Below are 18,305 nucleotides of genomic sequence, written 5' to 3'. Positions count from 1 at the left end.
GTTTTCTCTAAATCAAGTTCTTGTTTCTCTGAAAGTGTCTTGATGCTATTTCCTTTTCCTGCTTCCCCCGTTACCACCTTTCTTTCAGTCCTTTATGCATTGGGATTTTGTGGCTTTCCCCCTAAACAAGAGAATCTGGGCAGGGATGGATAGGATAGCCCTACTGGCATAGTGTACAAAGAGAATGGGGAATGGTAACATAATGAACACCAGAGCTTTTCTTGAAGAAAGTTTTTTTCTCCAGAATGTTTGATACGTGTTCCAAGATCTCTTCCAGGTGAAACATGTCAAATCCCAGAGCCTGTCCCACTTTGTGGAGTTGGAGAATACCGTTGCTGTTTATGACATCCTAAGTTTGCCAGGGGCCTTGGTATTTGTTTTTGGTTACAGTCCTTCCCACCTTGCTGAGAACTATAGTTGCCAACCTTTTTTCTGGCTGGGATCCTGCCTCTTTAACGGTCTCATGAAATTCAGCAGATTAAGCCTTTTTCCATCATGCACTTGTTGAATTTCCTCTTTTCATGCCACCCAATTCTGAATGTAGAATGCAGTCCTTTATTCAAGGATATACCAAGTATACCCTGGCTTGGATAGCCCAGATGAGCCTGATCTCATCAGATCTCAGAAGCTCAGCAGCGTCAGCCTTGGCTCGTAATTGGATGGGAGACCTCCAACGAAGACCAGAGTTGCAGAGGCAGGCAATGGCAAACCTCTGTTAGTCTCTTGCCATGAAACCCCTCCAGGAGTCTCCATAAGTCAGCTATGACTTGAGGGCACTCTCTACCATATACCAGGTATATTCCAAATGGGGCAGGTATTCCATCTCTTTAAGAGCTCTTAAGCATGGCAATGTTTGGTAGGTGCCTCCCCAATTTTCACTGCAACACTGTTAGGGAAGCAAGTAAACCTGAAGCCCATCTGTCATCCTCAGAGCTCTTTTAAAGAGACAGAAGCCCTGTTCCTTTTGTAATATTATAATGATAAATAAGAGAGGTGGAACAGCATGTCTTTGCTCTGCAATGTTACCTGGCTGGTGGCAGCAAGAGATATTGTGCCCGAAGGGGATTCAGAAGCAGGTAGTTGAGGTGCAGAATTTCTCTGGGTTTTGGAAGCCTTTTTCTCCAGACCAGTGAAGGTTAATCAGCACATAGGCTTTGTGTTCCGCTGTTGTGACCCAAATTGGCCAATGAAGAAGCTAGTGTAAAAGTTCTGACTGACTAGAGTGATGGGCAGCTTTTCCTTCCATTGCCATCCCATTCAGCCAGGAAGGTCTTTGCCTTAAAGCTGGATTGCTTCTGGTCAGTGTAGGGTAGCAGTATTGTGTTTAGATCTTGGCAAGGGCCTTTTCTCTACAAGCTCCTCACACTTGGTCTTTTAAAATACTGGTGTGTACCAATACAAAGAGAAAGGTATGTGCCCATTTGCTGTCCACCAGACAAGGCAGTGTGGGATCTGTTCTCAGTGAGCCAGTGCAGCCTCTACCTCCACCAGATTACAGTAGATAAAGATCCGTGCTCTCAATAACCCGTATTTAGTTGTCAGTTGTTGCAAGTGGCAATGCTGATTTTGGTACCAGGCACTTCCACAACCCCAATTGTAGTGGGGAAAGAACTGGTTGAATGTGGTCATTGCATCAGCAAAAGCTCTCCCTTTCTGACACCAGTAACCAATCCCAGGTTACCCAGTATTACTATTCTTTGGTACTAAGTAGATAGGCATGGGAGAATTTATTACAGCCAATAGAAAGCTTGGGTTCTTGAAGCAGCCCGTGCTCACAGGTAACTTTACAACTGTGAAGCATGGACTCATGCCTATAAGAGTGCCGATGCCTTGTCGGTCTGATGTCACACTAACAAGCCTGTATCCCAAACTCTGGATTTCTGGCACCAGCATTCTCAATGGGAGCTGCAGCTTCTGGATTTATGCTACAAACTTCATGCAGAGAAGTTGTGAGAGGTTAGAGGTGGGGAGGTAGCCCACTTGATCAGTGTCAGAGCCTGATGGGTAGAGATCTGCACCCAAAGGGGTGGACAGCATTCCTCTGAAGTACGATGCTGAGGATATTGTTCCCGTCTCTCCTGGTGCCGCCCTTTTCCTGACCCACAGAATCGCTGAGGGCCCTTCCCACTCCTGTGTCCTGCCTTGTGTGCTGTTCTCAGTATGGTGTTCACGTGCCATATGGATCTATAATACCAAGCAATGATGACCTATTAACAGTAACTTTGCCTTTGGTTTCTTTCCCCCCCCCCTTGTTTCTTTAGGGTACAATCTTGTAAACTTGGCTGTTGGATAATAAAATCTTCTTTTAAAAGTGCTGCCTAAGAGGGCTTCCTTCCTTGCATTTATTAAGGGCTTGCGAAGAGAGAGGTGGTAATTTTGATTACATGGGATGAAATCAGTTCAGAATGGGCCCACTTGGGTGGGGGTGCTGTTCTGCAAGGCAACTTAGGTGGATTCCAGGAAAGACTGGCTTCAATGGCTTTGCCCTGACTGGGATAGCTGGATTTTTCATGAGGAACATTTTCTGAGGTTTCATTCTACAGAACTGGAAAAGAAATCAAGTGTCACCAGGCCAAAAGCTCTTCAGACATTCTAGTTCCAATTGCTAAAATGGCATTTCCAAGAAAGATATATGATCTTCCTTTACAAACCTCTGAAAATGGAGATTCCATACTTTCCTTGAGTCCATATTTTAGCAGTTATTCTTAAAGTTATCAAGAATCTTCTGCTAATACCCAAGCTCAATCAGCGTGCATAGATCTTTGTCCCCAGTGCTTTTTCTTTATATTCCAGGGACCAAAAGCAAGCTTTTGTACTTCCTCTTTTTCATGGTGGCATTATAGATGTCTATAAACTAGTATCAAATCCCACCAATTGTCTTTTATTTTTATGGAGGGCAATGATGGTTAAGTTTTCTGGAGACATGTTCTGCTTACATTTAAATTTGTTTTAGAATAGTTGAACTTGATGGCTTCTTGCAAGTCAGAGGATAGGTACAGGGTTCCCTGAATAAAAAGCAATGACTGGTATATACCAATTTAAATCTGTGGTATAGATGCATGTTTAGAATTCCCAACTAGTTGCCTGAAGAAAATGGAACATTTATAAGTTCCACTGAAACTCACTGGGACTTATTTCTGAGTCTAACATGCATAGGATCAAAGTGTCACTATTTGAAGAAATATTACTATTTCTCACTTTTGCCCATGTAGATTTAAACTCAAAGCACATCAACCATGTGAAATTTAATCAACCCTTCCCAGCTCTGGCAATCATTAATATTAATTGTAGAGGGGCATGGGACAATGAGGGGACAACGATGACCATTCAAGTTTTAATAGAAGTTACAGAAATGACACCTTTTGGAAATGTATTTATTTTATAAATAGTATACCCTGCTTTTCAGATGGATAATTGTCTTAAACAATGAAAGAAGCTTTATCAAATGTTTACACACCTACTGGGACCTGGCAAAATGCTGAGAAACTTTGCAATCTGATGCACAGTTGTCAGCGGCATCAGTGGTTTTGACTTCCAGTGTCCCAGCCCTTGCCTAACGATACAGTCTTTCCACCTGAGCAGCATAGACAATCTTCCTTGGGAAAGATCCAGTAGCTGTCAATGTCTGATGGACCACTGAGAAGAGGGATGGTAGGGGATGTAAGGCTTGTTGGTACAGTGGAGATACTAAGCTCATCTCTTGGAATGCATTATTCATATCTGACAAAAGGAGCTCTGACTCTCGAAAGCTTATACTCTGAAAATCTTGTCAGTCCTTGAGGTTCTACTGGAATCAAATCTAGTTCATCTCCTGGCAGCCAAAGATGATTATAAAGGCTCTGGAAACTCTGCTTTTGACTTCTTAGTATAACTTTCTTTAGAATTTCATTGCTGCTTCCTACTCCAGAAGAAATGAGTGGGGGAGAGGTACTAACTGCTTCATTTATTGGTTGTTTGTTTTGAGGATACACATGCTTTATATTAATGGTAAACCAATTCACAGTGCATTCCAGAAAGGGTCAGCAGTGGCTTGGAAGTCTTTGCACGATGTGATTCTGTGGTTGCCAAACAGAGAGCTCAAGCAGCCATTAAGCAAACAGCGTGTGAGGCTTGCATATCAAGGTGGGATAATGTAGGTGACAGACACAAGGAATCAATGCAGCCTCCAAGCCTGCATTGATTCATTTTGTTCAGTTTGCAGCTTTTAATGTCATTGACTTCCAAAACAGGACATCCATGTAAGGCAATTTTTCTGCTTTAATCCAACATGGAGTCACAAGGTTATTTGTAGTGATACATCTTCCTTGCAGCAGCAAAGGCACAGTATCTTGGGTAGATCCTTGATTCAGATGCAGTACTTCACCCTACATACTTTTCCCTTATCCTAACAACATATCAAATGATGCTGCAGATCACCACCATAGCAGTTCCATGTTGGATGGTAGGACATTCTCTAGGGGAATAATTTAGGCCTGTCTCTGGAACTCTACAATAGGTTGTATCTAAGTCCAACACAAACATTTGGATTACTGTCCTAGAGAAAGAACCCATTGATCTGAACCCAGATCAGTGCAGTAACCACTCTTTTTATGAATCACAGAGTCAGGGGAATGTGTACAACCCTGCCCAACCAGCAGTGTCACGTAAGGACTTAAGGGGGCATTGAGGCGGCTGCTCTGGGCAGAGGGATTTGTTTGACAGCAATGGCAGGAAGTGGGAAAAGACTATACAGAGCAGGTTCTGTGCCCAGCAACTGTAAGCTTTGTTTGGAAACTTCATTGTCCTAGCTCCTATGGGAAGGAATTTTTTCAGAAGCAGCCTTCTGTATCCTGCCTTTTAAGTTGTACAATGGAAATTGCTGCCATTTCTTAGGTTGGAAGGCATATGAAACTTTTCTTTTGTTTCAATGGGATTTCTCATTGTAACTCAGGCCAGATTGATCTTGTTGAGGATACAGGCTCAGGACAGAATTATTGCAGGCAATTGTAAGCCATGAGCAAAGAAGGATTCCATGAGACTTTGTTACTGTATATTGAAGCTGTTGGTACAACTTCAGTTGAAGTAGGTGGTTACTACACAGGTTGCAGAGTGCTCTTTTCTCCCCTGGGAGGGCAGGAGGATGGGTTAAGTCAGAGATCTGTAGCGTCCAAGGTGGGGTTGTCAAAGCTTAAAGACTTATGATTGGAGAGTCCCAGTTGCTGTGGTCTGTCATCTGCTAAATAATGGTAGTGGTTTTCTAGTGCAGCCTTCAAAGGCTCCCCCCAGCCATTTTCTTGCCATCGAGTATCTGCTCGGTCCAGCTAGGAAAACAGAGATACTATTTAGAACATTGTGCCTCTGCTTATTAACCGCTGAATACCATCATAGCTGTCTAGATGGACTTTCCAAGAGCCATAATATGAAGAAAGGGGTGGGGGTTACCGCTGTACCACCTGGTCCTGCCCACACACACCCCAGCAGTAACTAAATCTCTACATGCAAGAGCAGAAGGGTAAATCTAGCTGGACAGTTCACTGTGGAACTGAGAGAAAGAGACTAGTGTGATGGTTTAATTTGTACATCCAGTTTGCCTGTCGTAGAGCTCTAAGACTCAGTTGCTCAGCCTCCATGCAGCAAGCCTTTTCACAGCTCAACAGATGAATGTGGGTTTTTTCAAGCCATTAGTTGGAAGAGACCATTGGTTTTTTACTTGGTAGAAAGTCAAGTACAATAGAGTAAACCTTTGCTGAGTAATGCAGAGGCCACTTGCTGTGGGTGTACATGATAATTTGTGATGGCTCTTACTATAACCCCTTTACTTGCAGTGCATTTGAGAGGCCCAGTGGGATCTGATGGCAGAGGTGCTGCAAGGTCAGACATCCTAATGAGAACATGAGGGCTATCTGAGAGTGCGCTCATAGCCCACTTCAAGTGAAGCATCTGTACCTACCTGACCTGGACTTGTAGCATGACAAGTGAAACTGACCTTCTGCCAGCACAGAAGGAATGTCCTGGGGGGGTCTTTATTAGGACATTGTACCCAGTAGTACTTGAGGTAACAGGCCAAAGGCTCTCCAATAGGAAGAGGAAGGGAAGAGAGGCCTTGACTCTCAGGGCCAAGCTACAAGTGATGAATGACACTTGAACGGCAAGTGGATCGAGTGGAGGGCAAGTGAACTGGGAGGAATACATTTGCCGTTCAAGTGTCATTCATCACTTGTAGTTTGGCCCTCAGAGACAAAAGACAGGGCAGTGGGCAGCATACCCTTTCCATCATTAATTTTACTAAGAGTCTTGGGGGATGCTTACCTTGGACTTCCAGCTGCTAACAAGTACTGGAGCAGATTCCCAACCATTAAGCCATTCAGAAGAGGGCTGATGGAAGCCCTGTTAACTGACTGCTGAGCAGGGTTGCAGCAGAACAGTTCTGCAGCTTTTGGCGCTACATTCTTCCAAAGGAAAACCCAGATTAAACCCCCTCCCTTCTTACTATTATTCATAGAAGGGGATAAGGGGGTCACACAAACAGCATCTCAGCATATTTATGCATCCTGGATCTCTCTTGGACAGTCCATGACCAAATTACTCCCATTGATTATCCCACAGGTAATGCAACTGGAAAGCTGAATCCATAGGAATCTTGGTTTCCCCTAATGAATTTATGTTAATAGCATAGCTGCCCTCAGCAGCTCCCGGTTTACATCTTTTTCCTGATCCTTCCCATTTCACAGCACTGCAGAGACTCTCATGGCCTCAAGACACCCAAAGGCCGTCAAGTAAAGTAGGCCCTGACTCTCAGTTTCCAGGCCTTGGATGAGGAGACATGCACAGAAATGTCTATTCATGGGTTTGTAGGTCCTAATCAAATATTACTACTGCTATTATTAAATGGCAGGACTATAGAAGAATGGAACAACAAGTAAGTACTGATGTGCTCACCTTTACAGGAGTGGCTGGAGCATCAACTGTGTTCTCATCCAGGGAGTTCAAGCTGTAAAAAAGATAGCAGTTTGAATGATCTCAAAGAACTTGAAATGCAGCTTACGGGGCTTTGGAACTGGGAAGGAAACTACTTCTTAATTAGTGTTTCCACATTCAAAATCATAAACAGTGAAACAGCGAGGGAAGGAAACTAGTTTAGCTCAGTCATAATCCTGAAGAAGAAATAAGCTCAAAAAGTAAAATTGAATACCTGTCCACCTCGTAAGTGGTGGTGTCATCAAAGTCCAGGTTTGTGGAGGGATCAAGGGAGAAGCCAAGCACAGGGTTTGCCCTAGGGAGAATGGCTCACAGGTTGGTATCTTAGCAGCTACAGATTCAGACCATATCATACAATCAAACAGCCAAGCAGCTACAGCTACGGCATAGCATCTGACAAACGAACACCAATTAAAATAAGTGCAACAGATGCATATACAATTCATCGTTGATTACAACTGAATTAAAGGCATTCAGCACAGCAACAGTTTTCCGGTCTTGCCCAAATTTAATGATGCTTCAGTAGAGCATGGGCATCAGATCATGTCCCTACCTCACCCTCCAGCAGTGCTGCAGACTCCAGTCACATCAACCTTTCACGAGATTTCTCTAAAGATACTAGGTGTATTTTCTTGCATCACAAATTCAGCACATCCAGCTCAGCACTTGGTATTTTGGAGCACAAATTCACTTACCACGGGCAAGATGGCTACCAAGAACAGACACTTCTTTCAGATTTTGTTTCTTTGGAGCTCAATGTACCCTATTATTTATGACTGGAGTTAAGACTTCTCAGCCCAGCAAGCCTTTCTTTCCCTTCTTACCCCTCCATGCATACCCTTCTGTGTTGTATTTGTTGGTCCCAGGAATAGCAGGTCCCTGCTGCACTGCAGTCACTGAGAAGTTTGAAGCCACCTTTAGGGCTTTCAAGGCTTTCAGCTTCCTCAGATAACTACAAAAAAGAAAGAGGCAAGAGAGATTATGAGGGGGTACAGTCCGAGGGAAATGGTCACATGTCCCTTGACATGTCCTATGAGATGGTCACATGAGAAAGCCCATGGAATGGAGTCCTTAATTGCAGAAAAGTGGCACCAGCTTTAACAGTACAGATTCCAAAATGTATTGGTCAACTACAGCAGAAACAAAAACTAACATTTTTATTGCAGCGTAAGTGTTGGTGGACTCAAGCGCTTCAGATGAAATGAGCTCTGGTCTATGAAGGCTTATGGCACCATAAACCTGGTTAGTCTTGAAGATGTCACAAGAAAACAAAACGTTTTCAAATAAGCTGTTTGAAACAATGCAATAGGACTCAAAGGCAGAAACCACTGAACTGAGCACAATGAATTAAGTCAAGGGAGATGTGGATAGCACTGTAAGTTTGGGTAGGTTCAGGCTAGGAACTTTTGTACCTTTTTCTGATGCTTATCCACATTATGATCATGATGAACAGGATAAGCAATATTGCCCCAACCAGGCCTGCAATGATACCGAACAGCTCCTTCTCCTTGTTGGGCTCAGTCACATCCACAGGACCCTGGAAAATAAATATATATACATACACAACTGTATTACACCATTGTGTATATTATGCCACTGGTGCAGCTTATGGGCATAACTCACAAGCTCCTCCCCAAACAACTCCCAGGTGCAACACAAGATTATTTTCAAAGATTACATTCAGATACACTATCCATTCCTCCAAAGTACTGGCTTCAGCTGCATGGTCCTCCCTTATTTATTTCTGTTGTTCACCTAAAATGTATCCATCCCAACATCCATCCTGTGTGAGACTTAGAAGCTTATTTCAGAGATGCCTCAGAGATTCTCTCCTGTATTTGGAATTTTAGCTGGATTCAACTGTTTACTTACAATAATTGACAGGCCTAGGTTGAGCAGCTGTGACAGAGCTTCAGTGTTGCTCTGGATGAGCCTGAGGAGAAGACAGTTTGAAGATGATAAGGAAGTACTTCCTACTAGCTCCTCTGGGCCTTTTCTTGCCTTGCCATGCAAACTTCAGCCCAGGCGCTTCTCTCAGACTCTCCCCCCTGGTTCTGATTCTCCTCCCCATCTTCTGCCCATCTGCTCCCTGAACTCACAGAAACTTCCTAGCCTTTGCCTGGATACCTCTCTGCCCATCAACCCCAAAATAATCACTCACCTGATAACAGTTTCAAACATCAGAGCTGTGCCATTGCTGTAAACAAAGTAGGCCTCCATCACCATCTTCCCCTTAGCCCTACAGAATATGAAATAATGATGTATGGAACAGACATGTTGAGGGCATCAGAATGTACATCTTCCCTTTGGAGACTGAGGAGCCAACAACTAGCAAATCTTACTATATAAAAGGCTAAGTGTATTCAAGACAACGTACTTCCTACCCTGGTGCACCACCAGAGGGAACTGCTGTGGAGGGAAGCCCAGATGAGGCAGCCAGACCTCCAGAGAGCACACCACGGCGAGAAGCCCAGGCTGGGATCAGGCGTGGAGCAGGCAGCAATTCCTGCCCCCTGCTTTCACACAGCTTGGATCAGGAGTGGAGCAGATGGCAATGCCCACTTCCTGCCTTCACCCAGCTGGGATCAGGAGCAGAGCAGGTGGCAATGCCCACCCTTTGCCTTCACCCAACTGGGATCAGGAGTAGAGCAGGTAGAAATGCCCACCCTCCACCTTCACCTGGCTGGGATCAGGAGCGGAGCAACTGGCAATATCCATCCCCCACCTTCACTCAGCTGGGATCAGGAGCGGAGTAGGAGGCAATGCTGCCCCCCCTCACTCAGCTGGGATCAGGTGCAGAGGAGGTGGCCATGCCCGCCCCCCTTGCCTTCATCCAGCCGGGATCAGTGATGGAGGAGGAGGAAATGCCTGCCTGTCTGCCTGCCCGCCCTCCCCTTTCCAGAGCCCGTTGTATTTCCCCCCACAACGGGCTTCGTTGCTAGTGATTTGATAATCCAGCTTCAGACACAGAAAAGTCCTGATGAATCAGCATTACAGAGAAAGCAGAAGTGGCTTGTTTGCATCATTAAAAATGATATGGTGTTTATGATTTTTACTTGTGAGCTGCCTCAAGCAGATATCTGGAGAGGCGAGATATGCATTTTCCAATAAATAAATAAATGCCACCATTGTTCTTCGTCACAAAGATCAGCCACATGTCAGCTTGGTATTTGTACCCTCAGAAAGCATACATCACTTGACATAGTCTTTTAACAACCCTCATTCTTACCACAAGCCATATACAATTATTTCAGATGGTCTCTGTGCCATCTGTAGTAGCGCCAGCCATTATAACTACTTTGCTATATACTCCATTTTCCTCCTTATACATCCACACTCTTCAGGCTGTCCTTATCCTCACTAAACCCATTTTCTTTCACTTTCCCTTGATCCAGTCGTCACCTGTCTGATTTGGAGGCTGACGGGTCCTCTAAAGACTTGATTGTTGCCACATAGATTGTTGACTTGGTTGCCGTGGCCAGAGCCCTGGAAGCAACATAGGAAAACAAGCTATCACCAGACAGTGAGACAAACACCTCCACAGCACCCAGACTTATACTCCCATCTCAATACATCCTACTGTTATGTTCAGCACATCAAAGAATCAGCATTTCTCCTGGTCTGAAGTTGGTGTTGGGGGAGATGTAGTGACATCAGTATAGCAGCATTTACAGAAAGCATCCAACCAAATGTGTACAGCAATCTTTAGTAGCAGCCAGCATTTAAAAACTAATGCCATGTTCCAAGGGAGCAAAAAAAGGAAAGAGACTCTTCTAATATGTGTTTAGTCAAATGTTTTTTATACTTCAATTACTTGCAATGGGTTGAGCTACAGCAGAAACTATTTATGCTTGCAAATTTGGCTTCTTCAGAGATTTTCAGGTATACTGTTTTTTAGAGGACAGACAGTGGTAAAGCAGCGGGAGAGCATCTCCTCAGCATCTTGTTCCAGTCCCTGGCATCTCTGATCAAAATGATCAGGTAGTGAAATAGAATCAACTTCACCATTGATATCTCCAATTGATGCCTACTGTGATATTAAGAAATAAAATTGATTACATAAATTATGAATATATGATGGATAAACAAGGGAAAATAAAAACATGACAAGGAATTCAAGATGAAGGAAAAAACATTTCCTGGTTGTTGTATTATCAAATAGTGTCTAAATTTAAAGGGACAGTGCACCATTCTTACATCACAAAATAATACTTATAAGAAGGCTGTAAAATCTACTGATTGATTTAAAACTTTAGGAAATATAGTACTGAACCTATAAATCAAATGCATTTCCATCTGGAGTAGGACCTGTGTGATGACAGCCTTATTATATGGATGTGCTCTATGTGGATATAAAGGGTCATTTGACATTCTGTGTTTGTAATTATTGTTTATTTTGATTAGTAAAATAGATAATTCATGGCTCTCTTTACACTTCCGTAGCACTGTCTACTAAACTGTGATTTGAAGTATTTACAACTGTTACAACTTTGATCAATCCGTACCTAAAAAAGAGGTTTTCATCGAAACGTGGTTTATAACCGGAAGCATGTAGTTTATATTTCATTGTGGATTGGATTGGATATATGAATTTACATTTCATGTGAATTTTGCCAGTAAATTGTATTCATTTTGGATTATGTATGACCAGTTGCATTGATGGTGTGAACTGTGGATTATATATGCTTCTGTAAGATACCGACAGGATTGGTACTAGGCATTCACATAGTGACTACTTATTCTATGTATTGTGTGTAAATTTCTAAATTACACAGTTGTATATTTTGTTTGTGTTATTTACAACCTGTAGACTGGCAACCCTGCATGTCTATTTGTGATCCTGGATGGTGCCAGATCCGGCATCAGCATCTTCTGGAGGATTTTTTTTTTTAGGATCAAAGAAGTCAATCTGGAGGCGGGAGAAAGAGAGCTGAATGGGACTGTGGAAACATGGCTAGCTGTGGTATCTGTGTGTTTAATCCTTTTCCCCTTGCACAGTTTTACAGACATAGATTGCCTCTCAGAGCTGTGTTTTGCTCCACAAGTGACAACATACAGTTACCAGGCAGAACATCCTGTATCTGAGGCATCCCTGAGAGATGCTTAGCGAGCTGTCTTTGAGAATTTCCACGAAGGCAGACTCTGCAACTTCCCCTGGCGGCACATACCCTTGAATCGTTTTTTAGCGAGAATAGAGCCTAAAAAAAAAGTCTTCCTCAGCCTCTATCGCTCCCCCAGTAGTTGAACAAGCCACAAGCAGAACTAGAGTTCGTCTAAATTTGGAAATTTACAATGCACTAATAAAAGCCTAATACAGAGTAATTTATGCAAAGAAACCGACTATATTATATGTTCTAACTGCAGCGCACACATTTTCACAAAATCTGGAATATTTTATCAAGCGAAAGGACTGCAGTTTGTAGAATCAGACAGAAGCTGTGTCATGTATTGGCATATGCCCTGCACTACATGACTGGATGCTGGAGCCGTGGCCTCCAGTAGTCGTCGTCTACATTTTAAAATTTTCTCCACAACTGTGACAATAGAAGCTGTGCTTTTAAACAACATTTTTAAAAACAATTTCTGTATCAGAATTCAATAGGCTTGCCAACCTTCCAGTGGATCCTGGAGATCTCCTGGAACTATAACTGATCTCTAGACAACAACTGGCTGCTTTGTTGATGGACTCTATGGCATTGTACACCATAGACTTCAAACTCTACATATGATATACACAAAATTATCCACTGACAATCTAGTCAAGGTCTCCTGTAGTCTGGCCACTCCATGGCCTTTGCCTCTTGCCCTGCAAAAATGTCTGTCCACAGATTAAGCTACTAAATGAGAGAAAAAGGATGCCATACACTTTTATTTGGTCTAAGTTGGCTTGTACTTCTTGCAATGAGGTATCAAACTGCAGCCCAACACGATAGCTCTTGTCTACAGTGAAGATCTGGAGACAGAGACAGAGAGAGAAAGATCAGGCAACAAACATTGAACTCCACACAGCAGTTTTTCCCACACATTCCTTGCCTTAGGAAGGTGGCCTGCAACTGCCATCCCCCACCCCCATACCACCAAAGAGCTTTTTAAAAATCAGGAACTGCTAGATGGTTATAATGCTCTAGTGCCATAACAATCTATTATCACAATCTACTAGTTCATAGCTTTCATTTTTTTTAAAAAAAAAACTGTCACCATCCTTTTCCATTGCAGAGTTATAAGGGGAAGGGTGCAGCCTCGTGGAGAAATTCCCTTCGCCCTAGAATTCAATCCAATATTTCAATAACTGGGGCTGCATTCTACACACACTCCAGAAGCTTTAATGCTGCTGAAAGACTGGAAAAAAGAAAACTCCCAAGCACAGAACAGCCAGGGCTTAGTTATGCAGATGGTTCTGGCTGTAGTGGAACAAAAGGTTTACCATCTAACACCTTAGCTAGAATGGCACATCTAGGGACAGAGACTAAGGAAGCCTAATGCTAGATTATATCTCTTCCTTTGGGATCAGGATAGTTCAGGAGAAGGGACAGATTCACAAAACGTAGATTATAAATCATCTGGACACACTGGAAAACCTCTTTCTCTTCTGCTCATCTCTTACTGGGACATCTTCAACTTGCCAAGCCACAAAGAGCTAGGTTTTATATTGGGGCTCCATCTTGACTATGTGTTAAGGAACAATAGCAAGAAACCCCTAAACCAGAGAACAGAGGTAATTGGGGACATTTAAATTGTTGTGACCTAAAGAGTTAATAAGCCTATCCTAGCAATAGAATTGTTAGGGTATGTCCAGCGTTGCAGCTAGAAGTCTGTTTGTTTTCACCTTTTCTTCATAAGCTTACACAGTGTGATGCACGTACAGGTTATGCCTGAGCTTTTCGTTTGTTTATCCAGTTTTCCAATATTTAAATGCTCAGAGCCTGATCTCTGTGCCCATATCATGCTTGATTCACTTATGCTTGCCAAAGTACAGTAAGGAGAGGGTCTGTGGGTGACAGGCCATCCCCAAAGAGTGAAGTTGACAAAGTGCAATAGATCATCCTCGCATTAGCTAATGCAAGCTAAATAGGAGATAGGTTAGAAAGGCAAAGTCTTTAAAAAGCGATGCAGTAAAGAGAGCAAGAAGTACTAATCCTTCTATCGGGAGATACTCTTCAAGATTAATTGGTGGCAATGGGTCATACCCTGAGAGACATTGGACAAACCCTCCAGGAGTAAGGGAAGAAAGAGAGGTGGTACATTGCCAGGCAGAGACCTATGATGTCCACAGGACTCTCCAAGCTTCCAGAACCCGAGGGAATGGGGCTTATGGGTCCATTTCCACACACCCCTTATAGCTCCACAACAAAAAGGGCTAGAAACTTAGGTTTTTTCTTTAAAAATGAAAGCTGGGATCTAGTAGATTATGGCAATGGATCATTATAATATTATAATACTATAGCAATCTACCAATTCCATATTTTTAAAAAAGCCCCAACAAGGCTTCTAGTGTATATATGCATGGTTATGGGAGGTTGGGGCAATATGGTGCTGATGTGGTCAGGACCTGCGAAAATCTACACCTTTCCATCTACGTAGCGTCCAAAGGTGATCTTCCAAAAAATTGTAACAAAACAGACTTGGGAAAGATTGCAGCAAAAGGATGGGATGGGGGAGAGAACACCAAAGCAGGGCAAATAGAGGAGGACGGCATGCAAATGCTTCCTGAGACAATACTGCTGTAAGGAAACCAAAGTGGAGCAAAACATCTGTGCAGAAACAGTCAAAGAGAGATCAGAGTTCTTAACAGTAAGTCATATGTGATTTGTGTGCTGGAAGCTACTCAAACAGGAACACAGTCTTACATCCACTAATGTTGAAGAGCTCAGTGGAGGCGTCCCACCATCTTTGGCTTCTACTTTCACCTGGTACCGACCTTTCAATGAACTGTCAAGGTTGCTTGCAACTCTATGAGAACAACAGTAGTGTTAGCAAGATGGGTAATGAAGACTGTAGGCCCCCCCCACTGCCCTCATCCCCTCCTTGCAGAGTTCTTGCATAACTGGCTATTTATTACTTTGCTCCAAAATTGAGGGTGGCTCACAAAGAGGCCAAACAAAACATGCTGAACTGGAATCTCTACAGAAATGCCAGATTCCATGACGGCAGAATCAGAAATGGTCACAGTGGGTTCTCCCAGTGAGGGAGTCTCTAATACTCATCTTTCTACTAGTGCCTATGTTCTTCCTAGGCACATGCAGGTATTATCAAAACTGCCTTCCATACCAAATGACTGGCAAATGCTGCATCTTCCCGTTGTTTTCTGTTTCTTCTGGACCAGCTTCTCACCCTTACCCTTCCTGCACCACCTAATCAGTGAGCACCAAGATGATTGGCACAAAGTTTCAAAGAAGGAATCAATTACTGAATGCTCCCGATGTAGAGGTCCTTCTCTGCCATTGTTGCCACCTTGAAAAGATTTTCAAGAACTTGTTCGGGCCCGTTGTCCTTGATGAAAACTATGCTGGAGATGGTAAATGTGATTACTCTGTTCACCCCTGAATCGTCATCTGTAGCCTGGAAAGAGGAGAAAAATAACGTTGGTACTTTTTGAAATAACTGCCCAGGACCATGGGGCAATTACCACCACTGGCAGATAGACAGACACACTTTTGTATATGGCAAAACACTTTACACTCTCTTACCCTGACTACAGCCACTTGCAGATCCATTACAGAGATCTCTGGAATGACCACTGAAACAAAACACCAGACACAGATCAGATAATGTGTGTGCAAGAGCATAGCACGCTGGGAATTAGCTCTGACTGCATGTTACAAGGAGGCATTTGGGTCTATGCTCCTGAGCATGCACTTCTGTGATTGACTCTACAGGAGGCAATTTCTTTGTCCTGAGTAGAAAATGTCATATGTAAAGTGGACTGACTACTCCTTTCCTGTCTACTGAGTAGGGGAGAGGAGGAGATCAGGTATTTCTTTCTACATGAGACGTCTGACACGAGAAGAACACGTGTCGAGAGATGCAATGGTAGCCGGGAAGGGTAGTTTAAAAAGACAGAGCCAACAGCAGGGCAAAGGGCTTTGCTATACACTGGAGCAGTGTGAAGGGGCTGTAAAATACCAGAAGGGAAATTTCAGCCCATTATAACCTCTCCAGGTCTAAGCCTGGCTCTGGAAGGCAGCTCCAGCCCATTTCCATTCCTTGCTGCCTCTGGTTGGGATCCCACACAGTTTTAGACTGGAGAGGTGAAATTGACAGAGCCTTCATGGAACCATATATTCAATAATCCAATAAATACATCAATAAATAGTTCAATAAATATTCCAATAAGTACCACAATAAATACACATGCAATTGTTACAAAACAGTCCAACTGGTGGAGAGGATGTAATCACTTCAAAATTACAACCGTTTATACAAAATCCAAGAGTCACAGTAGCTCTACAGGCATCTTTATAGCCGTAAACTAGTCTTTCAGCCCATTGGAGCTTTTGGATACTTACAAGCAAATATACAAGAGACTCTTTAAATGCTCATTGTTTCTGTGACTCTTGGATTTTGTATGAATGGTTGTAGTTTTGAAGTGATTACATCTTCTCCACCGGTTGGACAGTTTTATAACAACTGCATGTGTATTTATTGGAATATTTATTGAACTATTTATTGATGTATTTACTGGATTATTGAATGTATGGTTAACTGTTGGTTGTATGTAAATTGTTATTTATTATTGTGGAACACTTTGTGCACTTTGTCACTTTAATATACTGTTAAATATATTGGAACTAATTAATTGACTATCTTTAACTATATACTCTGGGAAGTGTGGTTTGTAGTATTCAGTCCTTTGTTTCTGGAGTAGCCCTTCTGGTTATACAGAGCCTTCCAGGAGGCAAAGATGAAATTAACAAACCTTCTGGGGAGCGATCTCTGCTGGCTCTGACTTTTTAAACTACACTTCTGAGCTAACATTGCGTCTCCCTTCACTTGACAAACACGTGCTGAGGTGTCTTATGTAGAGAAACTCTTAAGGCAAAAACAACCTTCTGACAGCAGGATGAGTTTAACTGCACTCGGTTATGATTCATTGAAGGTACACAGTGGAGAAAGAGCTGATTGTCAGCCCCAAAGAGCAGGACTTTGCCCTTGAGCCTAGAGAATTCCTGTTAGTTATGGGCACAGCTTTTAAACAGTCTGCTTCGTTCTTCTTCCCTCCCACCTGTCCATTAGGGGGCAGCGATTGCACACTCTGATCACTGAACGTATTTCTCTCACCAAAAGTGTTGTTAATAGGACAGAACTTCGGAGGGTTGTCATTCACATCAACAATTATGATTCTTAAGGTCTCTGTTTAAAGTAAAATACAAAAGAGGAGTCATTGCTCTGCATTCTTTCCATATGCCGACACAGATAGGAGGCACAGACTATGCTCAGCTAGTAGGAAGATACCATACCCTCTAACTTCAGTCAACAACACAAACACATGGCTTTCTGAAATAGCTGTCAGCATTCATGTGCTGTTGTTTTATTGTCTGAAGAGCTGGGATCACCATTCTGTACATGACTTTCAGCTGAAACAATGGATAACCAAATTATTTGTGCTATTCCCCTACAGCCACCATTCTGAAGGCCAAAACTAGATGTGATGGTGGCAACCCCAAATGTCCAATTAGGTGACCGCCAAATCCCTATAGAATATAGTGAATTGCAATGGAGATTAAAAATTCAGCTTGGTTGGGTAACAAAGGTGACTTGAACCATTTATATACGTTCGTCTGACTCTCCCCCCACCCCCACATACACTCTGCACTTTTCTGCAGCCATTTTTCTCCCAATAGGGCTCTGTGATGAGAAACAATTTCTGGAAGGGAGGGAAAATATTAGCAGGGGATGCTTCAGCTTCTCCCTCCAGCCTTGTTGTGCTTTAAGCCCCACCCCCACCCCTAAAGTTACTGCTTTGTAAGAATGCAGCAACAACCCAAACTGAATCATGTCACTGTCTCATTCAGTTGCACCTTATGCTAACTCTGGAGGGAACTGAAAAATTTTTCTTAAGATGTGCCCCAGGCAGATGAGCCCATGGAAAACCTGTCCAGGTACTATAGGTCATTTCTGTTTCCCCTGCTCATTGCTCTCAGTAGCCTTTCCATACCATATGCACAGCCTCTTAAAGGGGGCTGGGGTGGCATACATAGAAATTCTATCACAACTAAGACGTACCAACACTTTATAAAGCATCTTCCGCCAGCATAGATGGTATGCCCTAGCAGCAGATGGAAAATAAGACAGATGGATAGGAAAGGAGGTCAGTCACAGAAAGTTCCAGGGTCCGGAGGAGGTATGAA

At 43.0% G+C, this 18,305-nt stretch overlaps 1 protein-coding gene across 5 annotated transcripts in view; it reads right to left on the bottom strand.

Moving 5' to 3' along the window:
* Window positions 1-3,928: 3,928 nt before the first annotated feature.
* CDHR2 (cadherin related family member 2) overlaps window positions 3,929-18,305 on the bottom strand; it is a 39,599-nt gene continuing 25,222 nt past the window's right edge. For all 5 annotated transcript variants that reach the window (XM_054977181.1, XM_054977185.1, XM_054977182.1 and 2 more), the window contains 13 exons: window positions 17,236-17,307; window positions 15,645-15,694; window positions 15,365-15,516; window positions 14,805-14,907; window positions 12,822-12,910; window positions 10,360-10,443; window positions 9,119-9,196; window positions 8,830-8,890; window positions 8,370-8,494; window positions 7,796-7,909; window positions 7,172-7,252; window positions 6,919-6,970; window positions 3,929-5,300 (listed from right to left, as the gene is read on the bottom strand). In XM_054977181.1, coding sequence (XP_054833156.1) covers window positions 5,130-5,300; window positions 6,919-6,970; window positions 7,172-7,252; window positions 7,796-7,909; window positions 8,370-8,494; window positions 8,830-8,890; window positions 9,119-9,196; window positions 10,360-10,443; window positions 12,822-12,910; window positions 14,805-14,907; window positions 15,365-15,516; window positions 15,645-15,694; window positions 17,236-17,307 — 1,232 coding nt within the window. In that variant the 3' untranslated portion in view covers window positions 3,929-5,129. The remainder of the gene's footprint in view (window positions 5,301-6,918; window positions 6,971-7,171; window positions 7,253-7,795; window positions 7,910-8,369; window positions 8,495-8,829; window positions 8,891-9,118; window positions 9,197-10,359; window positions 10,444-12,821; window positions 12,911-14,804; window positions 14,908-15,364; window positions 15,517-15,644; window positions 15,695-17,235; window positions 17,308-18,305) is intronic.

This window comes from Eublepharis macularius, chromosome 4 (assembly GCF_028583425.1).
Source record: "Eublepharis macularius isolate TG4126 chromosome 4, MPM_Emac_v1.0, whole genome shotgun sequence".
NCBI lineage: Eukaryota > Metazoa > Chordata > Lepidosauria > Squamata > Eublepharidae > Eublepharis > Eublepharis macularius.
Note: the sequence above shows the minus strand (reverse complement) of the source record. Positions and strands in the feature narration are given on the sequence as shown.